The sequence below is a fragment of the Dendropsophus ebraccatus genome, chromosome 10 (assembly GCF_027789765.1).
Source record: "Dendropsophus ebraccatus isolate aDenEbr1 chromosome 10, aDenEbr1.pat, whole genome shotgun sequence".
Classification (NCBI taxonomy): Eukaryota; Metazoa; Chordata; class Amphibia; order Anura; family Hylidae; genus Dendropsophus; species Dendropsophus ebraccatus.
Window position 1 is genome coordinate 105,142,737 of NC_091463.1, and position 20,447 is coordinate 105,163,183.

The following is a 20,447-nucleotide window of genomic DNA, read 5'->3' on the forward strand; positions in this document are numbered from 1 at the left end:
GGATGGGGGAGAGAAACCTGGAAATGGGAGGAGAGAAGCCTGGGGATGGGGGAGAGAAGCAGGAGAAAACAATGGGGGAGAGAAACCTGGGGATGGGGGAGAGAAGCCTGGGGGTGGGGGAGAGAAGCCTGGGGATGGGGGAGAGAAACCTGGGGATGGGGGAGAGAAACCTGGGGATGGAGGAGAGAAACCTGGGGATGGAGGAGAGAAACCTGGGGATGGGGGAGAGAAGCCTGGGGATGGGGGAGAGAAGCAGGAGAAAACAATGGGGGAGAGAAACCTGGGGATGGGGGAGAGAAGCCTGGGGATGGGGGAGAGAAGCCTGGGGATGGGGGAGAGAAACCTGGGGATGGGGGAGAGAAGCAGGAGAAAACAATGGGGGAGAGAAACCTGGGGATGGAGGAGAGAAGCCTGGGGATGGGGGGAGAGAAGCCTGGAGATGGGGGGAGAGAAACCTGGGGATGGAGGAGAGAAACCTGGGGATGGAGGAGAGAAACCTGGGGATGGGGGGAGAGAAACCTGGGGATGGGGGGAGAGAAGCCTGGGGATGGGGGAGAGAAACCTGGGGATGGGGGAGAGAAGCAGGAGAAAACAATGGGGGAGAGAAACCTGGGGATGGAGGAGAGAAGCCTGGAGATGGGGGGAGAGAAGCCTGGAGATGGGGGGAGAGAAACCTGGGGATGGGGGAGAGAAACCTGGGGATGGAGGAGAGAAACCTGGGGATGGGGGAGAGAAACCTGGAGATGGGGGAGAGAAACCTGGGGATGGAGGAGAGAAACCTGGGGATGGGGGAGAGAAGCCTGGGGATGGAGGAGAGAAACCTGGAGATGGGGGAGAGAAACCTGGGGATGGGGGAGAGAAACCTGGGGATGGGGGAGAGAAGCCTGGGGATGGAGGAGAGAAGAAGGAGAAAACAATGGGGGAGAGAAACCTGGGGATGGGGGAGAGAAGCCTGGGGATGGGGGAGAGAAGCCTGGGGATGGGGGAGAGAAACCTGGGGATGGGGGAGAGAAACCTGGGGATGGGGGAGAGAAGCAGGAGAAAACAATGGGGGAGAGAAACCTGGGGATGGGGGGAGAGAAGCCTGGAGATGGGGGGAGAGAAGCCTGGAGATGGGGGGAGAGAAACCTGGAGATGGGGGGAGAGAAACCTGGAGATGGGGGGAGAGAAACCTGGAGATGGGGGGAGAGAAACCTGGAGATGGGGGGAGAGAAACCTGGGGATGGGGGAGAGAAACCTGGAGATGGGGGGAGAGAAACCTGGAGATGGGGGGAGAGAAACCTGGGGATGGGGGGAGAGAAGCCTGGGGATGGGGGGAGAGAAGCCTGGGGATGGGGGGAGAGAAACCTGGGGATGGGGGGAGAGAAACCTGGGGATGGGGGGAGAGAAGCCTGGAGATGGGGGAGAGAAACCTGGGGATGGGGGGAGAGAAACCTGGGGATGGGGGGAGAGAAACCTGGGGATGGGGGGAGAGAAACCTGGGGATGGGGGAGAGAAACAGGAGAAAACAATGGGGGAGAGAAACCTGGGGATGGGGGGAGAGAAACAGGAGAAAACAATGGGGGAGAGAAACCTGGGGATGGAGGAGAGAAACCTAGGGATGGAGGAGAGAAACCTGGGGATGGAGGAGAGAAACCTGGGGATGGGGGGAGAGAAACAGGAGAAAACAATGGGGGAGAGAAACCTGGGGATGGGGGGAGAGAAACAGGAGAAAACAATGGGGGAGAGAAACCTGGGGATGGAGGAGAGAAACCTGGGGATGGGGGAGAGAAACCTGGGGATGGAGGAGAGAAACCTGGGGATGGAGGAGAGAAACCTGGGGATGGAGGAGAGAAACCTGGGGATGAGGGAGAGAAACCTGGGGATGGGGGGGAGAGAAGCCTGGGGATGGGGGAAAGAAGCCTGGGGATGGGGGGAGAGAAGCCTGGGGATGGGGGAGAGAAACAGGAGAAAACAATGGGGGAGAGAAACCTGGGGATGGGGGGAGAGAAACCTGGGGATGGGGGGAGAGAAACAGGAGAAAACAATGGGGGAGGAGAAGTTTGGTGGAGAGAAGCAGGGGGGAGAGAAGTATGGTGGAGAGAAGCACAGGAGAGAAGAATGGGGGAGAGAAGCACAGGAGAGAAGAATGGGGGAGAGAAGCACAGGAGAGAAGCATGGGGGAGAGAAGCATGGGGGAGAGAAGCACAGGAGAGAAGCATGGGGGAGAGAAGCATGGGGGAGAGAAGCACAGGAGAGAAGCATGGGGGAGAGAAGCACAGGAGAGAAGCATGGGGGAGAGAAGCACAGGAGAGGAGCAGGGGGGAGAGAAGCACAGGAGAAAAGCAGGGGGGAGAAGTATGGTGGAGAGAAGCACAGGAGAAAAGCATGGTGGAGAGAAGCACAGGAGAAAAGCATGGGGGAGAGAAGCACAGGAGAGAAGCAGGGGGGAGAGAAGCACAGGGGAGAAGCATGGGGGAGAGAAGCATGGGGGAGAGAAGCATGGGGGAGAGAAGCATGGGGGAGAGAAGCATGGGGGAGAGAAGCACAGGAGAGAAGCAGGGGGGAGAAGCAGGGGGGAGAAGTATGGTGGAGAGAAGCACAGGAGAGAAGCACAGGAGAGAAGCAGGGGGGAGAAGTATGGTGGAGAGAAGCAAAGGAGAGAAGCAGGGGGGGGGGGAGAAGCACAGGAGAGAAGCAGGGGGGAGAAGTATGGTGGAGAGAAGCACAGGAGAGAAGCACAGGGGGGAGAAGTATGGTGGGGAGAAGCACAGGGGGGAGAAGAAAACAGGCCCAGGTTTCACACTGAGTGAGTATAAATGCATTTAGAATCTATATTATTAACTATATGTATAATATGTACTGTTTTAGTGTCATTTTGTGCCATTTTGGTTGGTGGTGTGCCCCGAGATTTTTTAAGTATAAAAAGTGTGCCGCGGCTCAAAAAAAGGTTGAAAATCACTGGTATAGTGTATGTGTGATGTTATACTGTATATATATAGTGTATGTATGATATACTGTATATATAGTGTGTATGTATGATATACTGTATATATAGTGTATGTATGATGTTATACTGTATATATAGTGTATGTATGATGTTATACTGTATATATAGTGTATGTATGATGTTATACTGTATATATAGTGTATGTATGATATACTGTATATATAGTGTATGTATGATGTTATACTGTATATATACTGTGTATGTATGATGTTATACTGTATATATACTGTGTATGTATGATATACTGTATATATAGTGTATGTATGATATACTGTATATATAGTGTGTATGTATGATATACTGTATATATAGTGTGTATGTATGATATACTGTATATATAGTGTATGTATGATATACTGTATATATAGTGTATGTATGATATACTGTATATATAGTGTATGTATGATATACTGTATATATAGTGTATGTATGATGTTATACTGTATATATAGTGTATGTATGATGTTATACTGTGTATATATAGTGTAACATCATACATACACTATATATACAGTATAACATCACACACACATGCTCTCTTACCAGCTGGGATCAGACACTTTTGGTGGCATTTTGTGATGGTTTTTCTGAGATCCTTTTTGATGTTCCATCTTTTTCCTATTCTGTAAGTTTTGGATTTGTTTTTCTCATTTACTATATCATTATCCACCAATAAATAGTTTTCTGATGCGGAGCTGATTATGGCCGGTGTGTGTCTTATTACAGCCTCCTCCGCCACCCGATTCTGACCGAATTCAGCAATGTGCGACATTTCCCCCCTGCCTGACCTGCTATAGCTCATGTATAATGTGTATACTGCGTATATGTGTATAGTGCGTATAATGTGTATAGTGTGTATACTGCGTATAATGTGTATATGTGTATAGTGTGTATACTGCGTATATGTGTATACTGAGTATATGTGTATAGTGCGTATAATGCATATAGTGTGTATACTGCGTATAATGTATATGTGTATAGTGTGTATACTGCGTATATGTGTATACTGAGTATATGTGTATAGTGCGTATAATGCGTATAGTGTGTATACTGCGTATAATGTATATGTGTATAGTGTGTATACTGCGTATATGTGTATACTGAGTATATGTGTATAGTGCGTATAATGCGTATAGTGTGTATACTGCGTATATGTGTATAATGCGTATAATGTGTATACTGCGTATATGTGTATAATGCGTATAATGTGTATAGTGTGTATACTGCGTATAATGTGTATATGTGTATAGTGTGTATACTGCGTATATGTGTATACTGAGTATATGTGTATAGTGCGTATAATGCATATAGTGTGTATACTGCGTATAATGTATATGTGTATAGTGTGTATACTGCGTATATGTGTATACTGAGTATATGTGTATAGTGCGTATAATGCATATAGTGTGTATACTGCGTATAATGTATATGTGTATAGTGTGTATACTGCGTATATGTGTATACTGAGTATATGTGTATAGTGCGTATAATGCGTATAGTGTGTATACTGCGTATATGTGTATAATGCGTATAATGTGTATACTGCGTATATGTGTATAATGCGTATAATGTGTATAGTGTGTATACTGCGTATAATGTGTATATGTGTATAGTGTGTATACTGCGTATATGTGTATACTGAGTATATGTGTATAGTGCGTATAATGCATATAGTGTGTATACTGCGTATAATGTATATGTGTATAGTGTGTATACTGCGTATATGTGTATACTGAGTATATGTGTATAGTGCGTATAATGCATATAGTGTGTATACTGCGTATAATGTATATGTGTATAGTGTGTATACTGCGTATATGTGTATACTGAGTATATGTGTATAGTGCGTATAATGCGTATAGTGTGTATACTGCGTATATGTGTATAATGCGTATAATGCGTATAGTGTGTATACTGCGTATATGTGTATAATGCGTATAATGTGTATACTGCGTATATGTGTATAATGCGTATAATGTGTATAGTGTGTATACTGCGTATGTGTATACTGCGTATATGTGTATAATGCGTATAATGTGTATACTGCGTATATGTGTATAATGCGTATAATGTGTATAGTGTGTATACTGCGTATATGTGTATACTGCGTATATGTGTATAATGCGTATAGTGTGTATAGCGTGTATAGTGTGTATACTGCGTATAATGCGTATATGTGTATAGTGCGTATATGTGTATAGTGCGTATAATGCGTATACTGCGTATACTGCGTATAATGTGTATATGTGTATAGTGCGTATATGTGTATAAAGTGTATATGTGTATAATGTGTATAATGTGTATAGTGCGTATATGTGTAAAATGTGTATAGTGCGTATATGTGTATAGTGCGTATATGTGTATAGTGCGTATATGTGTATAGTGCGTATAGTGTGTATAGCGTGTATAGTGCGTATAATGTGTATAGTGTGTATACTGCTTATATGTGTATACTGCTTATATGTGTATAATGCGTATAATGCGTATAGTGTGTATACTGCGTATATGTGTATAATGCGTATAATGTGTATACTGCGTATATGTGTATAATGCGTATAATGTGTATACTGCGTATATGTGTATACTGCGTATATGTGTATAATGCGTATAATGTGTATACTGCGTATATGTGTATAATGTGTATAGTGTGTATACTGCGTATATGTGTATAATGAATATAGTGTGTATACTGCGTATAATGTGTATATGTGTATAGTGCGTATAGTGTGTATATGTGTATAATGAATATAGTGTGTATACTGCGTATAATGTGTATATGTGTATAGTGCGTATAGTGTGTATATGTGTATAATATACATACACTGGTACCTTGGTTTATGAGTAACTTGGTGTAAGAGCATTGCTTTGGTGTAAGAGCTCCCTGTACTGGGTGGGAGGGGGAGTGGGGGAGGGGCATGGCCTGCATGGTCTACAGCCCTGTACTCTGACCCAGGAAGTCTCCCTCATCTTCCATCTTAGCAGATCCACTTCAGGCTGGGGCTTACATCAGAGGACAGGACTGTGGGGGTAATCTCATCATAGCTGTAACCCCTCTCTCCCCGGACAGAGAGTGCTGCTATACTGTGCTCACCCTATACCCTGCTCATTCCTTCCTGTAGTCTGTCAGCCCTTCCCATCCTCTCTATTCCTGCTATAATGTGCCTACACTTACACTCAGCTATACACACTGCTGCTATAATGTGCCTACACTTACACTCAGCTATACACACTGCTGCTATAATGTGCCTACACTTACACTCAGCTATACACACTGCTGCTATAATGTGCCTGCACTCACACTCAGTTATACTATATATACAGTATATCATACATACTAAATATACAGTATAACATCATACATATACTATATATACAGTATATCATACATACACTATATATACACAGTATATCATACATACACACTATATATACAGTATAACATCATACATACAGTATATCATACATACACACTATATATACAGTATATCATACATACACAGTATATATACAGTATATCATATATACATACATTATATATACAGTATATCATACATACAGTATAACATCATACATACAATATATATACAGTATATCATACATACACTATATATACAGTATATCATACATACACTATATATACAGTATAACATCACACATACACTATTTATACAGCATAATATAACACGTACACTATATACAGTATAACATCACAAATACACTATATACAGTACAACATCATACATACACTATACAGCATAATATAACACATACACTATATACAGTATAACATCACACACACACTATATATACACAGTATAACATCACACATACACTATATACAGTATAACACACATACAATAGCTCCGTCTCTGAGGACCCTGTGACCCCTATTACATGTAGGATCGGGGGATCACCTCGTACACAACCTCCTGGAGAAATCTATAAATATGTAACTGATCAAAGGAGGAAAATAATCCATCACACAGGAGAGAGGAGAGGATGGCGGCTATAGGCCAGTGTCTGTCTCCCCCTGCTGGTGGTCACTGGGATAGAGGAAGAGCTCTGCTTATACCTGTCCACCGTACATGTGTGGGGGATACATAGTCGGGTAACACAGATACAGCCCCCTGCCCCGAGGCATCTGCCCCCCTGCCCTGAGGGATCAGCCCCCTGCCCTGAGAGATCAGCCCCTTGCCCTGAGAGATCAGCCCCTTGCCCTGAGGGATCAGCCCCCTGCCCTGAGAGATCAGCCCCCTGCCCTGAGAGATCAGCCCCTTGCCCTGAGAGATCTGCCCCCCTGGACTGAAGGATCTGCCCCCCTGGACTGAAGGATCTGCCCCCCTGGACTGAAGGATCTGCCCCCCCTGGACTGAGGGATCTGCCCCCCTGGACTGAGGGATCTGCCCCCTGCCTTGAGGAATCTGCCCCCCTGGACTGAGGGATCTGCCCCCCCTGGACTGAGGGATCTGCCCCCCCTGGACTGAGGGATCTGCCCCCCCTGGACTGAGGGATCTGCCCCCCCTGGACTGAGGGATCTGCCCCCCCTGGACTGAGGGATCTGCCCCCCCTGGACTGAGGGATCTGCCCCCCCTGGACTGAGGGATCTGCCCCCCCTGGACTGAGGGATCTGCCCCCCCTGGACTGAGGGATCTGCCCCCCCTGGACTGAGGGATCTGCCCCCTGCCTTGAGAGATCAGCCCCCTGCCCTGAGGGATCAGCCCCCTGCCCTGAGGGATCAGCCCCCTGCCCTGAGGGATCAGCCCCCTGCCCTGAGGGATCAGCCCCCTGCCCTGAGGGATCAGCCCCCTGCCCTGAGGGATCAGCCCCCTGCCCTGAGGGATCAGCCCCCTGCCCTGAGAGATCTGCCCCCTGCCCTGAGAGATCTGCCCCCTGCCCTGAGAGATCTGCCCCCTGCCCTGAGAGATCTGCCCCCTGCCACATTGAAATGTCCTTATTTTTGAAGGAAAAGCGCTGTACTTCTCAATGAAGATAGCTTTAACCCCTTAGGGACCGGGCCTGTTTGGGCCTTAATGACCAGGCTCATTTTTCAAAATCTGACCTGTCTCACTTTATGCTCTTATAGCTCAGTGATGCTGTAACGTATGCGAGCCATTCTGAGACTAGACACCTTAAAGAATTAGTATAGGGGTATAATGAGCATTTTAACCCTACAGGGGCTGGAGGAAAGTATTCACAATTAGGCAGTAAAACAATGGAAAATTTAAATTTTCCAATAATATATATGTTTAGATTAAAGTTTCTCATTTTCAAAAGGATCATGAGAGAAAAAGCATTTGTAACGCAGGTTCTCCTGAGTAGAACGGTACCCCATATGTGGGCATAAACCACTGTATGGGCACACAGCCGGGCTCAGAAGGGAAGGAGCGCCAATTAGCATTTTCAGTGCAGATTTTTCTGAAGAAGTTTCTGAGTGCCAGGTCCGTTTGCAGCGCCCCTGTAGTGTCCGCAGAGTAAAATCTCCCAATAAGTCACCCCATTTTGGAAAGTGCACCCCTCAAAGAATTCATCTTGGGGTGTGGTGACCATTTTTACCCCACAGGTATTAGAGGAAAGTATTCAAAATTGGCCAGTAAAAATATGTTGGTTTAGTTTGAAATTTCTCAATTTGACGAGGAACAGGAGAGAAAACGTACCCCAAAATCTGTAACGCAGGTTCTTCTAAATAAAACGGTACCCCATATGTGGGCATAAACCCCTGTGTGGGCACACAGCAAGGCTCAGAAGGGAAGGAGCGCCAATTTACTGGAACAAAACCGCAGCTAGTAATGGTTATTAGAATAGCGCAGTTACTAAAATAAAATAAAAAAAATGAGATTACAGGTAATGTGGGGTGATTACGGGCAACATGGGGTGGTCACAGGCAACCTGGGGTGGTTACAGGTAATCTGGGGTGGTTATGGGCAAAGTGTGGTGGTTATGGGCAACCTGCAGTGCTTACAGACAATCTGGGGTGGTTACAAATAAACTGAAGTGCTTATAGGTAATCTCGGGTGGGTACCTGTAATCTGGCATGGTTACCGCAATCTGGAGGGGGGTCATTGGCAATTTGGGGTGGTCAGAGGCAACCTGTGGTGGTCAGAGGCGACGTGCGGTGGTCAGAGGCGACGTGCGGTGGTCAGAGGCAACCTGAGGTGGTCAGAGGCGACGTGCGGTGGTCAGAGAGCGACGTGCGGTGGTCAGAGAGCGACGTGCGGATTGTTACTAATAAACTGAAGTGCTTATAGGTAATCTGGGGTGGGTACATGTAATTTGGAGGGGCTACGGGCAATCTGGAGGGGGTCACTGGCAATTTAGGGTGGTTTCGGGCAACGCACGGTGGTTACGGGCAATCTGGGGGGGTTAGGGGTAATTTGGGAGTAAACTGCAATTATTACTATAATAAAAAGTGTGTGTTTTGTTTCTTTGTGTGTTTGTCACTTTTTGTACATTCCACATTCATTTTCACTGTATTACTATGATTACTGGGATATTTTCTATCACAATAGTCATAGTTCAGTGACAGAGACCACTTTAAATTTTCAGAGTTGGCTGGTTGTGGAGCGCATGCGCACTACATAACCAGCCAGGACGCCGAGGAGGAAGGAGCTCCAGGATCAGGTGAGTATATGGGGGGGTGACTGGGGGGGTGGGGGGCGACTTGGGGGACAGGACACATCACTTTTAATCCCCTGTCACCAATCATTCATGGTGACAGGGGATAAAAAGTGCCGGGATGCACGTGGCACAAGCGATCAGCGGTATATAGTATATACCGCTGATCACTTGTACCGGGACCCCACAGGTGGCGGAGAGCATGGGGCTTTCATTCATTTTAACTTTTCCATCGCTGTGAACAGACATTAGTCTGTTCACAGCGATGGCGGCGGCCATCTTGGAAATGATGGCCGCCGGGGGAGGGGGGTTAGTGATCACCCTACTAGGGGGGGGCTGATCTGAGGTCTGGGGGACACCTATTTCATCAGATGAAAGGCGGCGGCAGCACCGGTAATCCCCTTTACCGACGGCTGCCGCTATAATGTTAATAGCGGCGATCGTCGGTATGGGGGGGGGTTCGGGGATGGGGGGGGGGGGTCGTCCCCGCACTGCTATCTTATTCTCTGCCATCACCGTAAAAAGCTGATGGCAGCAGAATAAGGACCCTTAGTGACCGCCGTAAAAAGCCGTATCGGCGGACACTAAGGGGTTAAACTAGTCCTAACTTACAACCAATCCCCTCTATACATTGCTAATGTGGTAAGTGACTATTCTAGCTGCAAATGTCTGGTGTTTGGTGCAATATCTACATAGGTGTATAGAGGCCCATTTCCTGCAACTATCACTCCAGTCTTCTAATGGTACAAGGTGTTTGCTCATTGGCTCAGAAGGATAATTGATGATTAGAAAACCCTTGTGCAATCATAATCACACATCTGAAAACAGTCTAGCTGGTTACAGAAGCTACAAAACTGACCTTCCTTTGAGCAGCTTGTGTTTCTGGAGCATCACATTTGTGGGGTCAATTAAACGCCCAAAATGGCCAGAAAAAGAGAACTTTCATCTGAAACTCGACAGTCTATTCTTGTTCTTAGAAATGAAGGCTATTCCATGCCAGAAATTGCTAAGAAATTGAAGATTTCCTACAACGGTGTGTACTACTCCCTTCAGAGGACAGCACAAACAGGCTCTAACCAGAGTAGAAAAAGAAGTGGGAGGCCGCGTTGCACAACTAAGCAAGAAGATAAGCACATTAGAGTCTCTAGTTTGGGAAACAGACGCCTCACAGGTCCCCAACTGGCATCTTCATTACATAGGACCCGCAAAACACCAGTGTCACCATCTACAGGGAAGAGGCGGCTGCCGGATTTTGGGCTTCAGGGCAGAGTGGCAAAGAAAAAGCCATATCTGAGACTGGCCAATAAAAGAAAAAGATTAAGATGGGCAAAAGAACACAGAGATTGGGCAGAGGAAGACTGGAAAAAAGTGTTGTGGACGGATGAATCCAAGTTTGAGGTGTTTGGATGACAAAGAAGAAGGTTTGTGAGACGCAGAAGAAATGAGAAGATGCTGGAAGAATGCCTGACGCCATCTGTTATACATGGTGGAGGTCATGTGATGGTCTGGGGTTGGTGCTGGTAAGGTGGGAGATTTGTACAGGGTAAAAGGGATTGTGAATAAGGAAGGCCATCACTCTGCACCGCCATGCCATACCCAGTGGGCAGCGCTTGGTTGGAGCCAATTTCATCCTACAACAGGACAATGACCCTAAACACCTCCAAATTGTGCAAGAACTATTTCCAGCAGAAGCAGCAGCTGGTATTCTATCATAGGTAATGGAGTGGCCAGCGCAGTCACCAGATCACCACCCCATTGTGGGAGCAGCTGGACCGTATGGTACGCCAGAAGTGCCCATCCAACCAATCCAACTTGTGGGAGCTGCTTCTAGAAGCGTGGGGGGCAATTTCTCCAGCTTACCCCAACAGATTAATAGCTAGAATGCCAAAGGTGTGCAATGCTGGAATTGGTGCAAGAGGAGGATTCTGGGACGGAAGCAAAGTGTGATGGAAGAACAATGTTATTTCACATACAAATCAGTATTTCTAACCTTGTCAGTGTCTTGTCTCTATTTTCTATTCATTTCACAACGTGCGGGGGTGAAGAAGTGTGTGTATATATATATATACACACACACCAGGTCCTCCTCTATGTGCTATATATATATATACACACACCAGGTCCTCCTCTATGTGCTATATATATATACACACACACACCAGGTCCTCCTCTATGTGCTATATGTATATATATATATATATATATATATATATATATATATATATATATATGTATATATATATATATATATATATATATATATATATATATATATATATATATATATACACACCAGGTCCTCCTCTATGTGCTGTATATATATATATACACACACACACCAGGTCCTCCTCTATGTGCTATATATATATATATATATATATATATATATATATATATATATATATGTATATATATATATATATATATATATATATATATATATATATATATATATACACACCAGGTCCTCCTCTATGTGCTATATCTATATATATACACACACACCAGGTCCTCCTCTATGTGCTATATATATATATACACACACACCAGGTCCTCCTCTATGTGCTATATATATATATATATATATACACACACCAGGTCCTCCTCTATGTGCTATATATATATATATATATATATATATATATATATATACACATACACATATATATATATATATATATATATATATATATATATATATACACACACACACACACCAGGTCCTCCTCTATGTGCTGTGTATATATATATATATATATATATATATATATATATATATACACACATACACACACACACACACACACACACCAGGTCCTCCTCTATGTGCTATATATATATATATATATATATATATATATATATATATATATATATATATATACACACACACACACACACTACTACATCTGATGGAATAAACACAATCCTCCTCCTCATCTCTCAGGACGATCCATGTAGCAGTAGTTACTCTGTATTTCCTCTAGAGGGAGCCATATGCTGCAGCTCCATGTAGGAAGAGGTGACATGTTACCTGCTGTTCCACCCTTATTGTATGCCACTACTATATTATATGCGGCACTATATGGCAGTACTATGTGGGTATTGTATGCCACTACTATATTATATGTGGGCACTATATGGCAGTACTATGTGGGTATTGTATACCACTACTATATTATATGCGGCACTATATGGCAGTACCATGTGGGTATTCTATGCCACTACTATATTATATGCGGCACTATATGGCAATACTATGTGGGTATTGTATGCCACTACTATATTCTATGCGGGTACTATATGGCAGTACTATGTGGTTATAGTATGCCACTACTAGATTATATGCAGCACTATATGGCAGTACTATGTGGGTATTGTATGCCACTACTAGATTATATGCGGCACTATATGGCAGTACTATGTGGGTATTCTATGCCACTACTATATTATATGCGGGCACTATATGGCAGTACCATGTGGGTATTCTATGCCACTACTAGAATATATGCGGCACTATATGGCAGTACTATGTGGGTATTGTATGCCACTACTATATTATATGTGGGCACTATATGGCAGTACTGTGTGGGTATTGTATGCCACTACTAGATTATATGTGGGCACTATATGGCAGTACTGTGTGGGTATTGTATGCGACTACTAGATTATATGTGGGCACTATATGGCAGTACTATGTGGGTATTGTATGCCACTACTATATTATATGCAGCACTATATGGCAGTACTATGTGGGTATTCTATGCCACTACTAGATTATATGCGGGCACTATATGGCAGTACCATGTGGGTATTCTATGCCACTACTAGATTATATGCGGCACTATATGGCAGTACTATGTGGGTATTCTATGCCACTACTAGATTATATGCAGGTACTATATGGCAGTACTATGTGAGTAATGTATGTTGAGATTGTTAGTCAGTTTAGGCCATTGTTATATTTAGAAGGATACTGCAATACAGTGCTTATATAGGTATACACCGCATACACTAGTAATTATAAGTATGGCAGTATACACTAGTAATCACTATTATATAAGTACAGTATGGCAGTATACACTAGTAATCACTATTATATAAGCACAGTATGGCAGTATACACTAGTAATCACTATTATATAAGCACAGTATGGCAGTATACACTAGTAATCACTATTATATAAGCACAGTATGGCAGTATACACTAGTAATCACTATTATATAAGCACAGTATGGCAGTATACACTAGTAATCACTATTATATAAGCACAGTATGGCAGTATACACTAGTAATCACTATTATATAAGCACAGTATGGCAGTATACACTAGTAATCACTATTATATAAGCACAGTATGGCAGTATACACTAGTAATCCATCACTATTATATAAGCACAGTATGGCAGTATACACTAGTAATCCATCACTATTATATAAGCACAGTATGGCAGTATACACTAGTAATCACTATTATATAAGTACAGTATGGCAGTATACACTAGTAATCACTATTATATAAGAACAGTATGGCAGTATACACTAGTAATGTATCACTATTATATAAGAACAGTATGGCAGTATACACTAGTAATGTATCACTATTATATAAGCACAGTATGGCAGTATACACAAGTAATGTATCACTATTATATAAGCACAGTATGGCAGTATACACTAGTAATCACTATTATATAAGAACAGTATGGCAGTATACACAAGTAATGCATCACTATTATATAAGCACAGTATGGCAGTATACACTAGTAATGTATCACTATTATATAAGCACAGTATGGCAGTATACACTAGTAATCACTATTATATAAGCACAGTATGGCAGTATACACTAGTAATCCATCACTATTATATAAGTACAGTATGGCAGTATACACTAGTAATCACTATTATATAAGCACAGTATGGCAGTATACACTAGTAATCCATCACTATTACATAAGCCAAGTATGGCGGTATACTGTTGGACCATCCCAGACTGGACATCCAACGACGGACCATCGCAGACTGAGTGGCTAATACCTGCAGACAACAGCTGTCAGGAACGGATCATCCCAGACTGGACATTCAGCAATAGACCATCCCCAACTGGACACCCCAAGGATGGACCATCTCCGACTGGACACTCAAGGACGAGTCATCCCAGACTGGACACCCAAGCATGGAGCATCCCAGACTGGACACCCAAGGATGGAGCATCCCAGACTGGACACCCAAGGACGGACCATCCCAGACTGGACACCCAAGCATGGAGCATCCCAGACTGGACACCCATGGGCGGAGCATCCCAGACTGGACACCCAAGGATGGAGCATCCCAGACTGGACACCCAAGGACACAGCATCCCAGACTGGACACCCAAGGATGGACCATCTCCGACTGGACACCCAAGGACGGACCATCCCAGACTGGACACCCAAGCATGGAGCATCCCTGACTGGACACCCATGGGCGGAGCATCCCAGACTGGACACCCAAGGACGGACCATCCCACACTGGACACCCAAGGACGGACCATCCCACACTGGACACCCAAGGACGGACCATCCCAGACTGGACACCCAAGGACGGACCATCCCAGACTGGACACCCAAGGACGGACCATCCCAGACTGGACAACCAAGGACGGAGCATCCTGGCCTGGCCCCCCTATAGGATGAGATGGGTAATACACAGCATAGAGTAGAGGAGATGGGGGTACTCACCGCGGCTTTGCTCCCGGTTATCTGCATGCACAGAGGGATCAGAGAGAGAAAACACAGCACAGTTAGTGGCTCATTCCGGCAGACGGACGTCTGGACGTAAGACTGCGCTCACACACCGCCATATCTGTGTCCGTCCCTTCCGGCCGGTGTCCATAATCACCGATAATAACAGACTGACTGATATTTACAGAACCCCCCCCCCGGTCACTAATAATAATGGTATTGCACAACGGACACAGGATGACAATGTGAACGCAGCCTCACCTCATATTTACTGCACACTACATGATAAATTAACACCGCAATCCCAGGCCGCATTACTCCACCGCCAAACACGCAGTCAAGATGGAGAACATGCAGTATAAGGAGCGCCCACCTGAGCCGTCACTGACAGGGGAGTGGCTGATACCTGCGGACAACAGCTTGGGGGGGGGGGGGGGTAGTGGCTGATACCTGCAGACAACAGCTTAGGGGGGGGGGGGAGTGGCTGATAGCTGCGGACAACAACTGTGGGGGGGAGGGGGGAGGAGACCCCAATGTTACAACATACAGGAGTATACAGGAGACCCCCCCCCAAGTTACCTCATACAGGAGTACACAGGAGACCCCCCCCATGTTACCTCATATACGAGTATACAGGAGACCCCCCCCCACCATGTTACCTCATATACGAGTATACAGGATACCCCCCCCATGTAACCTCATATAGGAGTATACAAAAGACCCCCCATGTTACCTCATACAGGAGTACACAGGAGACCCCCCCCCATGTTACCTCATATACGAGTATACAGGAGACCCCCCCCCACCATGTTACCTCATATACGAGTATACAGGATACCCCCCCCATGTAACCTCATATAGGAGTATACAAAAGACCCCCCATGTTACCTCATACAGGAGTACACAGGAGACCCCCCCCCCATGTTACCTCATATACGAGTATACAGGAGACCCCCCCCCACCATGTTACCTCATATACGAGTATACAGGATACCCCCCCCCATGTAACCTCATATAGGAGTATACAAAAGACCCCCCATGTTACCTCATACAGGAGTACACAGGAGACCCCCATGTTACCTCATACAGGAGTATACAGAAGACCCCCACATGTTACCTCATACAGGAGTATACAGAAGACCCCCATGTTACCTCATACAGGAGTATACAGAAGACCCCCATGTTACCTCATACAGGAGTATACAGAACACCCCCATGTTACCTCATACAGGAGTATACAGAAGACCCCCACATGTTACCTCATACAGGAGTATATAGGAGACCCCCCATGTTACCTCTTATAGGAGTATACAGGAGACCCCCCATGTTACCTCATACAGGAGTATATAGGAGACCCCCCCCCCCCATGTTACCTCATACAGGAGTATATAGGAGACCCCCCATGTTACCTCATACAGGAGTATACAGAAGACCCCCATGTTACCTCATACAGGAGTATACAGAACACCCCCATGTTACCTCATACAGGAGTATACAGAAGACCCCCAAATGTTACCTCATACAGGAGTATATAGGAGACCCCCCATGTTACCTCTTATAGGAGTATACAGGAGACCCCCCATGTTACCTCATACAGGAGTATATAGGAGACCCCCCCCCCCATGTTACCTCATAAGAGACGAGGGATGTCAGCTGGGTAATAGGGGCAACAGGAGAGCCCAGCACAGGAGAGCCCAGCACAGGAGAGCCCAGCACAGCACAGGAGAGCCCAGCACAGGAGAGCCCAGCACAGCACAGGAGAGCCCAGCACAGCACAGGAGAGCCCAGCACAGCACAGGAGAGCCCAGCACAGGAGAGCCCAGCACAGGAGAGCCCAGCACAGGAGAGCCCAGCACAGGAGAGCCCAGCACAGGAGAGCCCAGCCCAGCACAGGAGAGCCCAGCCCAGCACAGGAGAGCCCAGCCCAGCACAGGAGAGCCCAGCACAGCACAGGAGAGCCCAGCACAGGAGAGCCCAGCACAGGAGAGCCCAGCCCAGCACAGGAGAGCCCAGCACAGGAGAGCCCAGCACAGGAGAGCACAGCACAGGAGAGCACAGCACAGGAGAGCACAGCACAGGAGAGCACAGCACAGGAGAGCACAGCACAGGAGAGCCCAGCACAGCACAGGAGAGCCCAGCACAGGAGAGCCCAGCACAGCACAGGAGAGCCCAGCACAGGAGAGCCCAGCACAAGAGAGCCCAGCACAAGAGAGCCCAGCACAGCACAGGAGAGCCCAGCACAGGAGAGCCCAGCACAGGAGAGCCCAGCACAGGAGAGCCCAGCACAGGAGAGCCCAGCACAGGAGAGCCCAGCACAGGAGAGCCCAGCACAGGAGAGCCCAGCACAGGAGAGCCCAGCACAGGAGAGCCCAGCACAGCACAGGAGAGCCCAGCACAGCACAGGAGAGCCCAGCACAGCACAGGAGAGCCCAGCACAGGAGAGCCCAGCACAGGAGAGCCCAGCACAGGAGAGCCCAGCACAGCACAGGAGAGCCCAGCACAGGAGAGCCCAGCACAGGAGAGCCCAGCACAGGAGAGCCCAGCACAGGAGAGCCCAGCACAGGAGAGCCCAGCACAGCACAGGAGAGCCCAGCACAGCACAGGAGAGCCCAGCACAGCACAGGAGAGCCCAGCACAGCACAGGAGAGCCCAGCACAGCACAGGAGAGCCCAGCACAGCACAGGAGAGCCCAGCACAGCACAGGAGAGCCCAGCACAGCACAGGAGAGCCCAGCACAGGAGAGCCCAGCACAGGAGAGCCCAGCCCAGCACAGGAGAGCCCAGCACAGGAGAGCCCAGCACAGCACAGGAGAGCCCAGCACAGGAGAGCACAGCACAGCACAGGAGAGCCCAGCACAGGAGAGCCCAGCACAGGAGAGCCCAGCACAGGAGAGCCCAGCACAGCACAGGAGAGCCCAGCACAGGAGAGCCCAGCACAGGAGAGCCCAGCACAGGAGAGCACAGCACAGGAGAGCCCAGCACAGGAGAGCCCAGCACAGGAGAGCACAGCCCAGCACAGGAGAGCACAGCACAGGAGAGCACAGCACAGGAGAGCCCAGCACAGGAGAGCCCAGCACAGGAGAGCCCAGCACAGGAGAGCCCAGCACAGGAGAGCCCAGCCCAGCACAGGAGAGCCCAGCACAGGAGAGCCCAGCACAGGAGAGCACAGCACAGGAGAGCACAGCACAGGAGAGCACCGAGCATAGAGCAGCACAACACAGGAGAGCAAAGCACAGAACCCAGCAGAGCACAGCACAGCACAGGAGAGCACAGCACAGCACAGGAGAGCCCAGCACAGCACAGGAGAGCCCAGCACAGCACAGGAGAGCCCAGCACAGCACAGGAGAGCCCAGCACAGCACAGGAGAGCCCAGCCCAGCACAGGAGAGCCCAGCACAGGAGAGCCCAGCACAGCACAGGAGAGCCCAGCACAGGAGAGCCCAGCACAGGAGAGCCCAGCACAGGAGAGCCCAGCACAGCACAGGAGAGCCCAGCACAGGAGAGCCCAGCACAGGAGAGCCCAGCACAGGAGAGCCCAGCACAGGAGAGCACAGCACAGGAGAGCACAGCACAGGAGAGCCCAGCACAGGAGAGCACAGCCCAGCACAGGAGAGCACAGCACAGGAGAGCCCAGCACAGGAGAGCCCAGCACAGGAGAGCCCAGCACAGGAGAGCCCAGCACAGGAGAGCCCAGCCCAGCACAGGAGAGCCCAGCACAGGAGAGCCCAGCACAGGAGAGCACAGCACAGGAGAGCACAGCACAGGAGAGCACCGAGCATAGAGCAGCACAACACAGGAGAGCAAAGCACAGAACCCAGCAGAGCACAGCACAGCACAGGAGAGCACAGCACAGAACACAGCAGAGTACGGAACAGAAGAGAACAGAATAACACAGCACAGGAGAGCACAGAGCATAGCAGAGCACAACACAACACAGAAGAACACAGGAGAGCACAGCACAGAACACAGCAGAGTACGGAACAGAAGAGCACAGCAGAGCACAGAAAAACACAGCACAGGAGAGCACAGAGCATAGCAGAGCACAACACAGAAAAACACAGGAGAGCACAGCACAGAACAGCACAGCACAGGAGAGCAGAACACAGCACAGAACAGCACAGAACAGCATAGCACAGCATAGCACAGCATAGCAAAGAAGAGCACAGCATAGCAAAGAAGAGCACAGCATAACAACACAGGAGAGCACAGCACAGGGGAGCACAGCAGAGCACAACACAGGAGAGCACGGAACAGCACAGGAGAACACAGCAGAACACAAACGCACAGCACAGAAACGCACAGGAGAGCACAGCACAGGGGAGCACAGCAGAGCACAACACAGGAGAGCACAGCACAGAACACAGCAGAGTACGGAACAGAAGAGCACAGCAGAGCACAGAAAAACACAGCACAGGAGAGCACAGAGCATAGCAGAGCACAACACAGAAAAACACAGGAGAGCACAGCACAGAACAGCACAGCACAGAACAGCATAGCACAGCATAGCAAAGAAGAGCACAGCATAACAACACAGGAGAGCACAGCACAGGGGAGCACAGCAGAGCACAACACAGGAGAGCACGGAACAGCACAGGAGAACACAGCAGAACACAAACGCACAGCACAGAAACGCACAGGAGAGCACAGCACAGCACTGCACAGAACAGTGAGCACTGCTATATCAGTAAGGCCATGCTGTAGAAGGTTCCTCATGGTACATGAGGCCTCAGGTCCAGCAGGGTGTGGAGGTGCCATGCCTTGTTTATACATAGAGTCTACTCAATGCAGCACAACACAGGATGTAGCAGAGCTGGAGCAGCTGCCAATTAGGTTGATGAGGTAACATTACTATTCACCCGCTGCTTTATCTTCACCCGCCGAGGAGTCTTCATTTCACAGAATTACTAATCCTTCGCCTGTAGGTGACCAAACAGGAGCAGAGAACCGCGCACTGTGCGGCACCCCGGGGGTCGGCACTTTCCGAGCTGCCGGCGACAAACAGGCAAGTAAATAAATAAATAAGAAGATAGAGGATTAATGTGAGGCCTTAATAAAAGCTTCAGTGGCAGCGGAGGGTGACGGCTGCCGCTCTCGCTCTTCGCTTCTTTCTTATCAGCTGGAA

The 20,447-nt window shown here is 47.6% G+C and overlaps 1 protein-coding gene across 5 annotated transcripts in view; it reads right to left on the bottom strand.

Moving 5' to 3' along the window:
• The window catches only part of DIAPH2 (diaphanous related formin 2), a 984,664-nt gene that overhangs the window by 896,324 nt on the left and 67,893 nt on the right, over positions 1-20,447 (bottom strand). For 4 of the 5 annotated variants that reach the window (XM_069985741.1, XM_069985739.1, XM_069985743.1 and 1 more), the window contains one exon: positions 15,325-15,345. The exons of the other annotated variant lie outside the window; for it this stretch is intronic. In XM_069985741.1, coding sequence (XP_069841842.1) covers positions 15,325-15,345 — 21 coding nt within the window. The remainder of the gene's footprint in view (positions 1-15,324; positions 15,346-20,447) is intronic. 5 annotated transcript variants of the gene reach the window in all.